Source organism: Haliotis rufescens, unplaced genomic scaffold (genome assembly GCF_023055435.1).
Source record: "Haliotis rufescens isolate VD_foot unplaced genomic scaffold, xgHalRufe1.0.p SCAF_3, whole genome shotgun sequence".
NCBI classification, from domain to species: Eukaryota; Metazoa; Mollusca; class Gastropoda; order Lepetellida; family Haliotidae; genus Haliotis; species Haliotis rufescens.
The window spans coordinates 21,394,120-21,410,234 of NW_025964001.1; the positions used below are offsets into that span (position 1 = coordinate 21,394,120).

At 40.7% G+C, this 16,115-nt stretch overlaps 1 protein-coding gene across 1 annotated transcript; it reads left to right on the forward strand.

Moving 5' to 3' along the window:
• Positions 1-173: 173 nt before the first annotated feature.
• On the forward strand, positions 174-15,612 carry LOC124146443 (DNA-directed RNA polymerase III subunit RPC6-like). The gene is made up of 9 exons (XM_046516727.2): positions 174-351; positions 2,984-3,101; positions 6,573-6,640; positions 8,074-8,141; positions 8,730-8,842; positions 10,694-10,837; positions 13,420-13,527; positions 14,969-15,154; positions 15,486-15,612. The coding sequence occupies exons 1-9, from the start codon at positions 299-301 to the stop codon at positions 15,561-15,563; spliced, it is 936 nt and encodes a 311-aa protein (XP_046372683.1). The 5' UTR covers positions 174-298; the 3' UTR covers positions 15,564-15,612.
• The last annotated feature ends 503 nt before the right edge of the window (positions 15,613-16,115 follow it).

Genomic DNA, 16,115 nt, shown 5'->3' on the forward strand with positions numbered 1-16,115 from the left:
TAGCCTCGCACTGAATTTCAAACAACGAAACAAAGAGGCTATAAAACTCTTTTAGAAAGAAATATCTATTGAAATTTCATGATAGATCCAAGCACATAATAAAAATATATTGGATCTATTTATAGAAATAAGTGATAGTCATCCAGCTTATATATAACCAATAGCAATTAGGTCATGATTTGTTCCGATATGAACAGCAGACATAAACTTCCGGAATTTCCTCACCGGTTCAAGCTCTTGCGTGCAACTACCAAAGAAGGTTTTGCCATTTCGTGATTTATTTTACATTAAATGACACATGGCGTCGGCGGTGAAACAAGAACCAGTAGAAGAAATTGATTTAGAGACAAGGTATTAATTTATTTTGTTTTGTTGTCGGTTGTTGATATAGTAAGCAGCTGGTTTGCGCTAGGCAAGCATGGATAGAAATGAGAAAATACCCATGAGTCCTCGCACTTGATTGAATGATGCTTACTAAAACCCTTCAACCTGCAGATTCGTCTGCGTGTGTAAATGTGTATGTACAATTACGTTGTTTAGGATACAGCAAATACGTGTACGTCGTATTCTTTTGTGACAATGAAGTTCAGTTCATACACTCAAATTGCAACCACCACCCCTACTTTTCAGGCAAATTGCATAAATACAACAATTGCTAGTCCCAGCATGCATGTTTCATGGCATAAACCCTATACCTCTGTAATTGTCATCATTCACTTGATGCTCAGTTAATGACTTTATTATAAGTATAATTAGTGCCAGAACAACTCAGATTACCTGACAAAAACTATGCAAAGATAACTCACATGCATGTGAGGGATTCAAGGATATATAGCAATCAGTGGTTTGCATTTTACATTTCTTGTGTCTGGGGTAATTATTTAATTTAACATTTTAAGACTGGGTTATAAATCCCAGTCTGATATTGTGAATGTATTACATGTTATGTCATATGCATGTGGCAGCACAGCAATAGACTCAAAGAGCAGATGTGGGTTGAGTCATGAAACACCTATTACAGGTTACACACAACCAAATGTTTTCCCATAGACTTCTATAGTAACGTTATATTTTTTTTTAAAATAACTAAGCATTCAACAGCTATTACCTGTACGTGTGTGCACAGTTTGGCCTTAGAGCAGCAATAAAAAAAATAAAAAATAACCAGCTTAGCCAGCTCCTTTTCTGAGTACAGGAAGCTAAACACACCACCCCCAGTTTCGCACCAAATGTCACCTACTTGAAAATAGCTGTTGTCACATTCAGCATAAGTCATCATGTTGAAAAAGACAGTACTAAATATAGAAAAACATGGTCAGTTTTAATAACTGGATGGATGTACATTTGAAAGACGTAAAAATCTTACAGAATATCCTCCAATCACAGCCTGCAGATATCTCTCGATCTGCACTGAAGGCTCCCTACGAAAACCGCACTGTCCAAACTGGTTCTGATTTGGTGAAGTAGAACCTACATCACATATATTTCACACACAGCTGCAATACATACATCCCTGAATTACGCATACAATTTAACATCAACTTACAACTTGTCTTTGTCACGAATATTAATGGTCGAGATGAAAACAAGCAAAATGAATCAGGTGTCAAAATGAACTCCGACATCATAGAGGAAAATCTGTTTTCTTCATTTTTGGCAAGCTATTTTTTCTATCGAATGTATAACGTTATACATACTATATTACTTCCAAATGTGTTTCCATAACCAAATATCTTTTTATCGTTCAGATATAAGGCAGCATGTTGTTTGCACACAGTTTCCAAAAAGCTTTTAAATAAAACAGTACTTATATCGGTGTAGGATAATATGTGGCGACATTTTTTTTTTTTTTACGCTCAACAAAATCTTGGACAAGACTTAGCAGTGTCTCCTTTTCAAATCGGTTTAATATTTGCAGTTACATTTACACCACATCATCAGACAGAAAATTGAACATTTTACATCTCTGCGTCATTTTATAAAAATTATAGTCTGAGGTTGACACAGTGCCACTAAAGTGCAATTCTCTCACAGCGTTCACTTTTCAGATGTAATGAAAATGTGCTTCCGAAATATAACTCGGCATCATAACACCCTCGAGTTGCACCAAGCATGAACAGTTAATTGGTCCATTGAAGAATAATCCTAGTTAAGCGTCAAATGAGTGTTTGTTTAAGGTTGTATACTAGCTTCATATTTTTTGACCAGCATCCATTTGTTTTGTATTTTGACCTTCATTAGTAACATTTAATTCTTTATTCATAACATTTGACTATTATTGCATACTTTTGCCTTTATTTCAACTTTGTATTTTTTTACCGAATGGCCACCCATAGCTCTCCGATAGCTGTCGCTTTGTGCAGTACAGCGACAATAGTGCCGAACACAAGTCAAACCAGTCAAGATTATAGTTCATGATAAGAAAACTTTTAATCCTTGAAGAAAAAGCTGATCCATATTTCAATACTTACAAAGCTGGAGAGTTGTTTCCCTTCAGATACCCCTGAAACCCGGAAAACAATCTTCAAAAAAAGGACCCCTCATCGCATGCATATGGATTCCGTTACCAATGTCCAAAGATTGGCAAGTTTGCCATTTATGTTGTCTGGCTATATGTCTGGCTAAGATGATTAGTCTTTATTGTATTGTTACAGTGCAATCATATTGATATTCTTTTCATAGAAAAATATATATTTGCAATTTTGACTAGCCCCATTATGGGAAGCTGAAACCTCTGATGTGCCTGAACAGAAGGTGACTGAGGTACAACATTTGCAATAGTGCTTATAACCATTACAGTAACAGCTGTGCCAATGCAAAAGTTAAAATGTCCAAAAGTCCCATGTTAGATTTGTCATTGAATTGTGACTGACTTTTGTCTCCTATGTTCTGAGGTAACTGACTGACTTGGTATTTTCGTGATATCTGTAATGCACTTTTGACTGAGCAGCTCAACCACCATGGTAACCTGATATGTTTTCAGGATCCTTCTTCTCTGTCAGTCTCACCCTGAAGGAATTGATGATGCAACAATTCAGGCTGACATGCCTCAGTTTGAGGTGAAGCAGAGAGTCACAGCCATCAACCGGCTGCTGTCAACTGTAAGTACGAGGTCAGGTTTGCCAGTGATAAAACAAAGATGAGGCCCAAAAGATAGAAAGAAACAGGGCATATATCAGGTCGGCCTGTAAATTATCAAGTCGGAGAAACATGTGCTTGAGCAGTGCTACCTGTCATCAGGGTATGGTGACACACACTCTATCACATCACACACTGTGGCCACCAGTCAAGATGTTCTTATGACTAGCACTGGGGTTCTAGGGATCTAGTCGTCCCCTGACTTCCCATATGGGTATTTCATTAAGATGATCTTATGACAAGCACTGGAGTACCAGGGATCTAGTCCTCCCCTGACTTCCTGTATGGGTATTTCATTAAGATGGTCTTATGACAAGCACTGGGGTGCCAGGGATCTAGTCCTCCCCTGACTTCCCATATGGGTATTTCATTAAGATGATCTTATGATAAGTACTGGGGTACCAGGGATCTAGTCATCCCCTAACTTCCTGTATGGGTATTTCATTAAGATGATCTTATGACAAGCACTGGGGTGCCAGGGATCTAGTCTTCCCCTGACTTCCTGTATGGGTATTTCATTAAGATGATCTTATGACAAGCACTGGAGTACCAGGGATCTAGTCTTCCCCTGACTTCCTGTATGGATATTTCATTAAGATGATCTTATGACAAGCACTGGAGTACCAGGGATCTAGTCGTCCCCTGACTTCCCATATGGGTATTTCATTAAGATGATCTTATGACAAGCACTGGAGTACCAGGGATCTAGTCCTCCCCTGACTTCCCATATAGGTATTTCATTAAGATGATCTTATGACAAGCACTGGAGTACCAGGGATCTAGTCTTCCCCTGACTTCCTGTATGGGTATTTCATTAAGATGATCTTATGACAAGCACTGGAGTACCAGGGATCTAGTCTTCCCCTGACTCCCTGTATGGGTATTTCATTAAGATGATCTTATGACAAGCACTGGAGTGCCAGGGATCTAGTCTTCCCCTGACTTCCCATATGGGTATTTCATTAAGATGATCTTATGACAAGCACTGGAGTACCAGGGATCTAGTCTTCCCCTGACTTCCCATATGGGTATTTCATTAAGATGATCTTATGACAAGCACTGGAGTACCAGGGATCTAGTCGTCCCCTGACTTCCTGTATGGGTATTTCATTAAGATGATCTTATGACAAGCACTGGAGTACCAGGGATCTAGTCTTCCCCTGACTTCCTGTATGGGTATTTCATTAAGATGGTCTTATGACAAGCACTGGGGTGCCAGGGATCTAGTCTTCCCCTGACTTCCCATATGGGTATTTCATTAAGATGATCATATGACAAGCACTGGGGTACCAGGGATCTAGTCGTCCCCTGACTTCCCATATAGGTATTTCATTAAGACGATCTTATGACAAGCACTGGGGTGCCAGGGATCTAGTCTTCCCCTGACTTCCTGTATGGATATTTCATTAAGATGATCTTATGACAAGCACTGGAGTACCAGGGATCTAGTCCTCCCCTGACTTCCCATATGGGTTTTTCATTAAGATGATCTTATGACAAGCACTGGAGTACCAGGGATCTAGTCGTCCCCTGACTTCCCATATGGGTATTTCATTAAGATGATCTTATGACAAGCACTGGAGTACCAGGGATCTAGTCGTCCCCTGACTTCCTGTATGGGTATTTCATTAAGATGATCTTATGACAAGCACTGGAGTACCAGGGATCTAGTCTTCCCCTGACTTCCTGTATGGGTATTTCATTAAGATGGTCTTATGACAAGCACTGGAGTACCAGGGATCTAGTCTTCCCCTGACTTCCTGTATGGGTATTTCATTAAGATGGTCTTATGACAAGCACTGGGGTGCCAGGGATCTAGTCTTCCCCTGACTTCCCATATGGGTATTTCATTAAGATGATCATATGACAAGCACTGGGGTACCAGGGATCTAGTCGTCCCCTGACTTCCCATATAGGTATTTCATTAAGACGATCTTATGACAAGCACTGGGGTGCCAGGGATCTAGTCTTCCCCTGACTTCCCATATGGGTATTTCATTAAGATGATCTTATGACAAGCACTGGGGTGCCAGGGATCTAGTCGTCCCCTGATTTCCCATATAGGTATTTCATTAAGATGATCTTATGACAAGCACTGGAGTACCAGGGATCTAGTCTTCCCCTGACTTCCTGTATGGGTATTTCATTAAGATGATCTTATGACAAGCACTGGAGTACCAGGGATCTAGTCTTCCCCTGACTTCCTGTATGGGTATTTCATTAAGATGATCTTATGACAAGCACTGGGGTACCAGGGATCTAGTCATCCCCTAACTTCCCATATGGGCATTTCATTAAGATGATCTTATGAAAAGCACTGGAGTACCAGGGATCTAGTCTTCCCCTGACTTCCCCTGACTTCCCATATAGGTATTTCATTAAGATGATCTTATGACAAGCACTGGGGTACCAGGGATCTAGTCATCCCCTAACTTCCCATATGGGCATTTCATTAAGATGATCTTATGACAAGCACTGGGGTACCAGGGATCTAGTCATCACCTAACTTCCCGTATTGGTATTTCATTAAGATGATCTTATGACAAGCACTGGGGTGCCAGGGATCTAGTCCTCCCCTGACTTCCCATATGGGTATTTCATTAAGATGATCTTATGACAAGCACTGGGGTGCCAGGGATCTAGTCCTCCCCTGACTTCCCATATGGGTATTTCATTAAGATGATCTTATGACAAGCACTGGGGTACCAGGGATCTAGTCTTCCCCTAACTTCCCGTATTGGTATTTCATTAAGATGATCTTATGACAAGCACTGGGGTGCCAGGGATCTAGTCCTCCCCTGACTTCCCATATGGGTATTTCATTAAGATGATCTTATGACAAGCACTGGGGTACCAGGGATCTAGTCGTCCCCTGACTTCCCATATAGGTATTTCATTAAGATGATCTTATGACAAGCACTGGGGTGCCAGGGATCTAGTCTTCCCCTGACTTCCTGTATGGATATTTCATTAAGATGATCTTATGACAAGCACTGGGGTACCAGGGATCTAGTCATCCCCTAACTTCCCATATGGGCATTTCATTAAGATGATCTTATGAAAAGCACTGGAGTACCAGGGATCTAGTCTTCCCCTGACTTCCCCTGACTTCCCATATAGGTATTTCATTAAGATGATCTTATGACAAGCACTGGGGTACCAGGGATCTAGTCATCCCCTAACTTCCCATATGGGCATTTCATTAAGATGATCTTATGACAAGCACTGGGGTACCAGGGATCTAGTCATCACCTAACTTCCCGTATTGGTATTTCATTAAGATGTCTTGAAGCATGATACTAGTCAATATTTTTCAAAGACTTTTATGTATAATATGATTTATTGCTTAATGTTTATTGCTAAAAGACAACATTTTATGTCCTCAACCTTCTTTCACTGTTTATAAAAAGAAAATATACTTGTCTCTCATGCAGGGACGCATTGACTTGCTGAAGAGTGGTTCGAAGTTAGTATACAGGTTGAAAGATCCAGAAGCTGCTAAGTGAGTACATTCCTTATCTGAAATGACAGCGTTTTCCCAACTCCGAGATATCATTTTTTCTATGTCATAATCATGATGATGTTGGTAACAACAATTGTTGTTGAAGATACATTATTCATTTTTATATATTTCATATTTTGAGTTTTATTTGATAACTTGAAACAAATCCTTAAATATGATATTTCATACCTGGCACTATGTTAAGATATGAGGGACTTCCAGCATAGGTATTGACTGAAATAGATTCATGGAAACAGATCACAACAAGAATCCCCAGGAGTTGAGGTGTCATTATGCAAACAGTACCATTAACGGGCCTGTAGGAATAAATCTGAGTGCAAATATGTAAAAAAATGTTACAGAATATGCAAAGAAAATTTCCATCTGTATTATGAGATACAAAGATGTAATAGAATAAATCATTCACCTTTTATGAACGTGAATATTTCAGACCTTGGTGTGTATGCATGTAGTGTCCTATTTATTGAGGTTTCACTCAAAGTCACTCAACATTTGTAAGTTCCTCCTAGGCCATGCTTTTCAGTCATCCAAACACTAGCCATGTATTTTCAAGTCTTTATTTTGTTTAGAAAATAGTGAATTTTTACTATCAAGCTTACATGCATTCTAGAATTCCTTTGAGACCCAAGGCTCTTTTATATTACATAAAAGCCTAAAGAATTTAAGAATTAGATAAATACAGATATACAATATTTTTTGTTAAACAGATCTGCCAACATCTGTACTTCAGATGCATGCAATTTATTTTTGAGCAGAGAAAATTCCAATTAAAAACTAAACACCACTCATTCCATTTGATGTTTTGAGATAAACCTAAGGCTTCATGAAGTGATACCTGTATATGATGGTTTCATGAAGTGATACCTGGATATGATGACATGTCAGTGAGCCTGACCACCCAATCCCGTTTGTCCCCACTTACGACAAGCATGGGTTGCTGAAGACCAATTCTAGCTTGGATCGTCACAGGACAGTGCAGCAACCGGGTCGCAAAAGGTGACTAAGGGGATCGGGTGGTCAGGCTCGCTGACTTGTTTGATGCATATCATCGTATTATAATTGTGTAGATCTATGCTCATGATGTGAATCACTGGATTGCCAGGTTCAGACTCGATTACTTACAGACCGCTATCATGTAGCTGGAATATTGCTGAGGGCGGCGTTAAACAACAAACAAACAAACGAATGAACACAGAACAGTGAATGATAGTGTGTTCTGCTTGTCGCAGGGGCGGTCGGGTAGCCTAGTGGTTAAAGCGTTTGCTCGTCACGCCGAAGACCCGGGTTCGATTCCCGACATGGGTACAATGTGTGAAGCCCATTTCTGGTGTCCCCTGCTGCGATATTGCTGGAATATTGCTAAAAACGGCGTAAAACCACACTCATTCACTCACTCACTCTGCTTGTCGCAGTCAGGTGAAAGGCGCAGACCACCAGGAGAAGCTGGTCTACCAAATCATCAAGGAGGCCGGAAACAAAGGTGACTTGCCATTATACATTGCAAGATAGAACTGTTGCTTTATTCAAGTGTGCCATATATACCAACAATGAGAATACTTTTAATTCATCTTGAAACTAGGGAAATTCATTTTAACCACAAGCGAAATAGTAAGCGGTAATTGAGAAAGTTTGCCCCCTTGCTGTTCATTGTGATTGATAATACACTTTTAAATTTCTGAGTCCACATTTTGTGATTCATGCTGTTATTTAAGCGTGTTCATGTGTTTATTTATCATTGGGTTTGTCAAGTTGACTCATACACTCATCACTGGCTTTATGTCAAAAACATGTTTGGTTAAAAAATTTAGCCTATTGGCCCATATGATGTGTGTATAATGGAGTATGCCTCCTTGGATCAATGTCAGTTTAGACACACTTTCAAGGTTTTGTTTAAAGCATTTTTCTTCAAATGATAACATCTGACCCTTTTTTGAGACCAACACATTTAGAGCCTTCTTAAGACTCCGATGTTGGTTAAGAGTCAACTCTGTGTATATGATGCATGACTAAGAGCAGCCAACTACTGATGTTTGTGTCACTGCACCACTACATGTCTTGTATTTTGCAGGAATATGGATCAGGGATATCCGATACAAGAGCAATCTGTTAATGACCCAACTCAACAAAATCCTAAAAAACTTAGAAAGCAAAAAGGTGATCAAAGCTGTCAAGTCTGTAGCAGTAAGTAAATCACCATCATCGATTGTACTGCAAAGTTAACCCTAGAAAGTTATCGTTGAAAAGGCCTTTGAGAGGCAAGATATTTTTCGAAAGCATGATAGATCCTTGCTGCCCGACAAATGTTTCCGAAGGTACTTGGGTTAGTGACTGTGAGTGAGTGAGTGAGTGAGTGAGTGAGTGAGTGAGTGTTTTCCCCTTTTACAGCAATATTTCAGCAATATCACGTCCAGGAACACCAGAAATGGGCTTCATACATTTTACCCGTGTGGGGAATTGAACCAAGGTCTTCGGCATGATGAGTGAATGTTTTAACAACTAGACTCCCCCACTGCCCCTATTGACCATGAAGCAGAAATGAGTGAATGTTTGTATAAATTATTGATATCATAGCTCTATCACTAAATGTGAGGTTGTGTGTGGTAGTCAGCAATAGTGTGTGGTAGTCAGTTTACTCCCTTGCCTCAGGAAGATGGTGCTTGTCCAGCAGATCCATTTCAGTTGCCGCTTTCGACAAGCATAGGTAACGGGGGCCAATTCCATACCAGAATCCCTACATATGAAAGCACATACAACAATCTATTACACACAATATGTCTGGTCACACATGGAGCCCTCACTCACTCCAGCAAGCATAGGGGGCGGTCAGGTAGCCTAGTGGTTAAAGCGTTCGCTCATCACGCCGAAGACCCGGGTTCGAATCCTGACATGGGTACAATGTGTGGAGCCCATTTCTGGTTTCCCCCGCCGTGATATTGCTGGAATATTGCTAAAAGTGGCGTAAAACCAAACTCACTCACTCACTCCAGCAAGCATGGAGTACTTTAAACTGGAGCAGTCTCCATATATTATAATATCATGTAAATAACAGACCACATAACCTTCACCAAACAAACGAACAAAATTAATTATAACTTGAAACATTGTTTCCAGAGGTTTTCATGCATTTGGAACACACCAGGGAAGAATATAGCTCAGACTCTTTAAAATTATTTTAAAAATTCATATTGGAAACAGGAGATGCTTCTCATCTTGGAGTACTTGGGACCTAAATGAAAAAAAAAGTGAAAGATAAAATTGGTGCATTTTATACATGACCAGACATTCATTTCCATGGTGATATGTTGATCTCTCATTCTGGTTAGCAGGTTGTTTTTTTTCCAATGAAACCAGATCAGTTTCCTTTCTTGTTTTTTAATGTTCAATTTTTTAACTCTACCACTATAGATGTCAGTAGTTATATTCTAACATGGTTAATCATCTTAATAGTGACCCGTCTGTCCAAAAAAGACCTGGATCTCTTTGTAACTTTGGATTGATTTGTTTTCTCCTTGATTCTGAAGTGGCCTGTATTCAAACTTTCCTGTGTACAAAACACCTGTACAAGATAAAAACTTGTCCTGCTATGATGACATTTTTATTACAATGCTAGTGACCGCCTCCATGGTCTAATGGTAGAGCTTCTGCCCTGAGAGAGGAAGGTCTGGGGTTCGATCCCCGACCGCCTCATACCAAAAGACGTTAAAAGATGGTACTTGTTGTTACCCTGTCTGGCGCTCTGCATTAAGGGGCTAAAACAAGGACTGGTTGGCTCGGAGTCAGTATACTGTGTCTGAGTGGGGTATTCATGTTAAACTGCGGCATGGTATCTCAGTGAGCTAGCACTATAAATCGGCATCAGTCCGGACTAGTACAAGCAGCCACACACATACATACACGTCGCTATATAATTGCAATAATCTTGGACGCGACGTTAAACCCAATTTCACCTCAGCTCACCTACAATGCTAGTGATCTGTCTGATTGGTTGGTTACTTGGACAGTTGAATATGATGCCACTATTGTGTAACGCAGGCCTCCAAGAAGAAGGTGTACATGCTCTACAACCTGGAACCAGACCGGACAGTGACTGGTGGGGCGTGGTACAGTGATCAGGACTTCGAGGCCGAGTTTGTGGAGGTCCTCAACCAACAGTGTTACAAATATCTGGATCAGAAGGTAGGAGGTCCTTGTGTTCATCAATTGATCAAATAACTGGATCAGAAGGTAGGCGGTCCTTGTGTTCATCAATTGATCAAATAACTGGATCAGAAGGTAGGCGGTCCTTGTGTTCATCAATTGATCAAATAACTGGATCAGAAGGTAGGAGGTCCTTGTGTTCATCAATTGATCAAATAACTGGATCAGAAGGTAGGCGGTCCTTGTGTTCATCAATTGATCAAATAACTGGATCAGAAGGTAGGAGGTCCTTGTGTTCATCAATTGATCAAATAACTGGATCAGAAGATAGGCGGCCCTTGTGTTCATCAATTGATCAAATAACTTGGTTCCTTTGTAAAGTAAAAGGAGAAGTTAAAATTACTCTCTACATCGGTGCATCGATATGATACATGTTACGTTTTTGTCTGTATCGATACAAGATGATACACTTGCTGCTTGCTGATACTTACTACCATACTCATTTAATGACCCCCCCCAGTGTTTTTGTCTGTATCGATACAAGATGATACACTTGCTGCATGCTATTCCTTACTACTCGTTTAATGACCCTCCAGTGTTTTTGTCTGTATCAATACAAGATGATACACTTGCTGCTTGCTAATACTTACTACCGTACTCATTTAATGACCCCCCAGTGTTTTTGTCTGTATCAATACAAGATGATACACTTGCTGCTTGCTAATACTTACTACCGTACTCATTTAATGACCCCCCAGTGTTTTTGTCTGTATCGATACAAGATGATACACTTGCTGCTTGCTAATACTTACTACTCATTTACGGTTCCGCCGAGGTCTACGAGGAGTCGTCCGACAAGGCTTTCCCCGCTTCAACCTTGTTGCGCGGTATTAAGCCTTCCCTGGTGAAAGCCTTTCCGTCGAGTGTTTGGGTGTTTGTGCCCCACTGGCTGCTACGGTGCCACAGGCTACCTTGCAGCAGCTGGACACCCTCGCTAGTCGCTCCATGCTCGCTATGTCGCAGGGGGATACCTTCTTAGCAGCAGCGGCCAGTCTGGTCGAAGGTTCTCCCACAGACCGAGACCAGCGCATTTACAACTGTTTAATCGGTTTAAATACTTCGCTTGAGTATGTCGCCGGGGCTTCAGCCTTTATTTCCGGCACGTGCCACTTCCTCAGACGGCAAGCGTACTTTGCCGCCTCGGGGTTGGACGCTGCCAACCAGGAAGTGTTCCTTTCGCAGCCTTGGTCTGCACGGACCCTGTTTAACAACAAGATGCCTGGCGTTCTGAAAGAACAACAGGCTGCTGCGTCCGCTGAGGCCTCTCGGCACACGCTGGATCTTGTTGGGTCCTTGCATCGATGCCTGGGTGGCGCTCCTAAGTTGAGTGCCCCCCAGGATGCACTTGGTTCCCACCGCAGTGGGTAACAGGAGTGGAGGTCCCGCAAACCAGCCCTCTCACACCATAGGTGAGGCAGCTTTTTGTGTGTTTTGTCCTTATTTGTATTTTTGACAATTTTGTATTTAATTGTCCGTCATGTGTTCCAACCTTGTAATGCATGCTTACAAATACAGGAATTAGGTCACGTGCCTAACGCATACTTTAAGTAGGCTTGCTCTTGGGATATACGGTCTGGATGAAATTAATTTCCCTCTTCCAGACTGTTTAACCTGATCTAAGATTCAGCTCACATGGGTACTGGGTTCTCATCCGCTGCGGCGATGAAATACCTATCCAGTGAGGCGTTTGGAGTCACCAATCGTTTGGCAAAGACGATTGAGCCTTACGGTATGCACTTGTCAGTGCTTTGATATTCCTATAGGGTAACTCCAAGCTGGGAGCATGCGCATCGAGTGCTTCTGCCTTGTTCACTTCCACTGGTCGGAAAAGGAACAACGAGCATTCAGGTTTGAGGTTGTAGGTGCTCCCCACCGCCTACTGTGGTAATCAGCCTCGGGATAACAGTGGTAACGTATTACTTAATGTAATTCGTAGAATTTTCCTATTTGGAATATTCTATAAGTAATACATTACCACTTGGCTGATGCCCGCCCAACTGTCCCCCGAGCACTTGCTCTTGCAAGAGACAAGAGTGAAGGGTGTCACATGGCAGCTCAGGTGGCTACGCACGTGCTGCATGAGGTAATTGAGATGTCTGTGGAAGATTTCGCTATAAGAGCAGTTGTGGGAGACAACAGCCTCGGTATAACAGTGATAACATATTACTTATAGAATATTCCGAATAGGAAAATTCTACAAAATTGTGTTTTTAAATTATCAGGTGTGTAACACATTCTACTTTAGTAACAGTTTTCCTTGTGACCTTAAGTAGTTTAAGAATGTCTTGTCATGCAGTATTCCGACCAAGGTAGAAGTGCAGTGTTCAGGACTAAGAGGGACCTTAAAGGTTATTCAACAGTATTTCAATCGTGGGACCCTAAATTTTTCAACATTCAACATAGGGGTTATGACAACGTACCCTTGCCTTTTATGGTTAGTTTGGAACACTGAATGGGGTACACGTGATGAAGAAATGAGTATCTACCTAAACAGTTGTTTGATCATTGTTTGTCAACATGAAATAATCAGTGATGTTAAGTGTGTGTGATTTGTCTTGCAGGCGGCCCAAGCTAGAGAATCTCAGATTGACCCTATAGCTCAGAAAAATGGTGCCTTTGCTCCCTCTAAAGATGTTTGGAAGTTCATATCGGAACTTGGAATAAGCAAAGTAAGATGTACTACATTCATTATGTCAGGGAATAGTCATTGTTGCTTCTTGGCTGTTGTCCTAAGTGCATGTTTAATATGTTAGTCTGTGTTGCAAAATGAATGGGAGTGTATGCTGCAATCAGATTTGTTGAAAAATGTTGTTAAATGGGATTCAAAGTTTAGATATCTCCTGGATGTTTCACTGTGGATGAATACTTTTCTTGACAAGCATCATGACCTAAGTTTGAGATCTGCGACAAACATACCACATCCATTATGATAGATATAGATATCAGAGCATGATATTGAATAAATGAGTGGGAGTTGTTTATCGTACAATAAAAGACTGCAGGGAGAATAAACAATGAGGGGCGCATTTTGTAGAAGGACTCTTCTTCATTTCTAGCTGAAAGTTCATTTATGTGTCTATTCTATTCAATATACCATATTCAACGTAATAAGTGCCCACGGCGATATTTGCTAATATATTGGCTAGTGAACAATCCCAATTAGCACCTCTTCTGATGGATCAATGTACTCAAGACTTATTTATTCGCATATATTACGCACTCGTGTGTTATATGCACCCTTACTTGTGGGCAATTAAATTCTGGAAAAATATATGTCGTACATAAACATTTCAGGCATGTCAGCATTAACCCTGAAATGTATCTTTCAACTGTTTTTTTTCCACCAAAATAATATTCTAATAAGAGCCCCCTATTTCTAATTTTGAGAGCGCCCTGGGCGCTTATTACGTCGAATACGGTATTGAGGATGTGATTAATAAGATCTATGCTCAACCTGCTTGAGAAGTGGCATTTTAATTGGTTCTTGATTTCAAGCTCACATTCTCTGCAGGACATTGTTGGTCCAGGGTACCGTTATTCCATAATAGAATTGAGATATAATATACAGGATAATAGAGGATGTAGAATGGGTGACAGCCTCAAAATTGCAGCTACGTCCAGTCTTTCTAGACAAGTCTTGAGGACAAGTGGAAACCTAATTTCACTTATCCTCGAGTTTGTAGCTAGTCCTGCTTGAACGAGATCAAAATGTTTACTTTGTTTTACATCGTCTGTCAAGTTTTATTTTGTTCAAATTTGTAGCAAGGTTGAAGCATTGAGACCTTGTTCAGAATTACAGCCCTAGTCACTCTTCAATGAGGACTACCAACATTGGTTTTTTAATGTTTCCTCAGCACAATTTAGTAGTCTTGGACTAGTGGACTAACGTGAATTTCAAAGACTGTGTGTTTGCTGACTCATCGATTTTCTATTTTCTCGGGGAAGTCAGGTAGCCGAGTGGTTAAGCGGTCTCGTCACGCCAATGACCCGGGTTCGATTCCTGACATGGGTACAATATGTGAAGCCCATTTTTGGTATCCCTGTCGTAATATTGCTCAAATATTGCTCAAAGTGGCATAAAATAATACTCACTCTATTTTTCTCACCTAGGTCCAACTGTCTGTGGAGGACATTGAGACGATTCTTGACACTCTTATTTATGACGGCAAGGTGGAACGTACTATAGTGGCTGGACAAGGGACAACAGGGGACAGCGGTCAACTGAGATTGTACCGAGCTGTTAAACCGGTCATCCAACCCACAGGACTTGTGAGGATACCCTGTGGAACATGTCCAGTGAGTTGCTATCTGCCATCCTCCACGGCTGTCGAGTGAGGATTAACACATTGGATCCACTTGGCATATAGCAGGGTTCTCATGTATGGTTTCAATGGATAAAAAGGAGTTTATGGGAGAGAATAAGTGCAACTTTTGTAGGATACAAAGTTTTACCGCTTTGGTGAAATCAAAAAGCACATATTGAATTTAAAAGCTACAACTAAACAAAATGAAGTAAGCAGGAAGTGTTCCTTTTGTTATTGTGATAAGGATGTGTTTGTAATATATTTAGATAAACATGATAAAGATTTTATGAATTTTAAACTTGCTGTCTATTTCTGTATTCCAGGTGTTTGAGCAGTGTCACGATGGAGGAATTGTCTCCCCACAGACATGCGTCTACATGAAGGAGTGGTTGGACATATGACAGGCAGTGTTTTGTATATTTTGTAAATAAACAATGAGATTTAGTAATACATGCTGTGATGTTTCATTTCGTAACAAACAGCATGCCCAGAATATTCTCTCACAAAACAACCTACAGGTATATGTTGGGAGCAAGAAACGACAGATCTGGTGTTTTGTTTTGTAAAGAAACTGAAAGCACAATAAACAATCCATTGTAGTCCCGAATCAGATTTGATCACCTCCAGTCTGATATGCTGGTGTATTTTCCCTAATCTTTTACATCTGAATCGTCTCCTGAAACCATGAGGCCCATGAAGCTGAAACATTTCTGATCTAGGCAATAAGGTCCCTAACATCCCCACCCCACCCCCCAACTCCCCACCAACATAGACATTGTATATACAGTAGAACACGGATATAATGAACTACAAGGGACCAGAGAAATCAGTTCGTTATATCCGTTGTTCGTTATAGACGTTTTTCGCTCGGAAACGTCTGCCATCTTGGATAAGACAAAACACAATACACATAATTGCAGCATTGATTTGTATTAGCAGTGATCATTCAATGG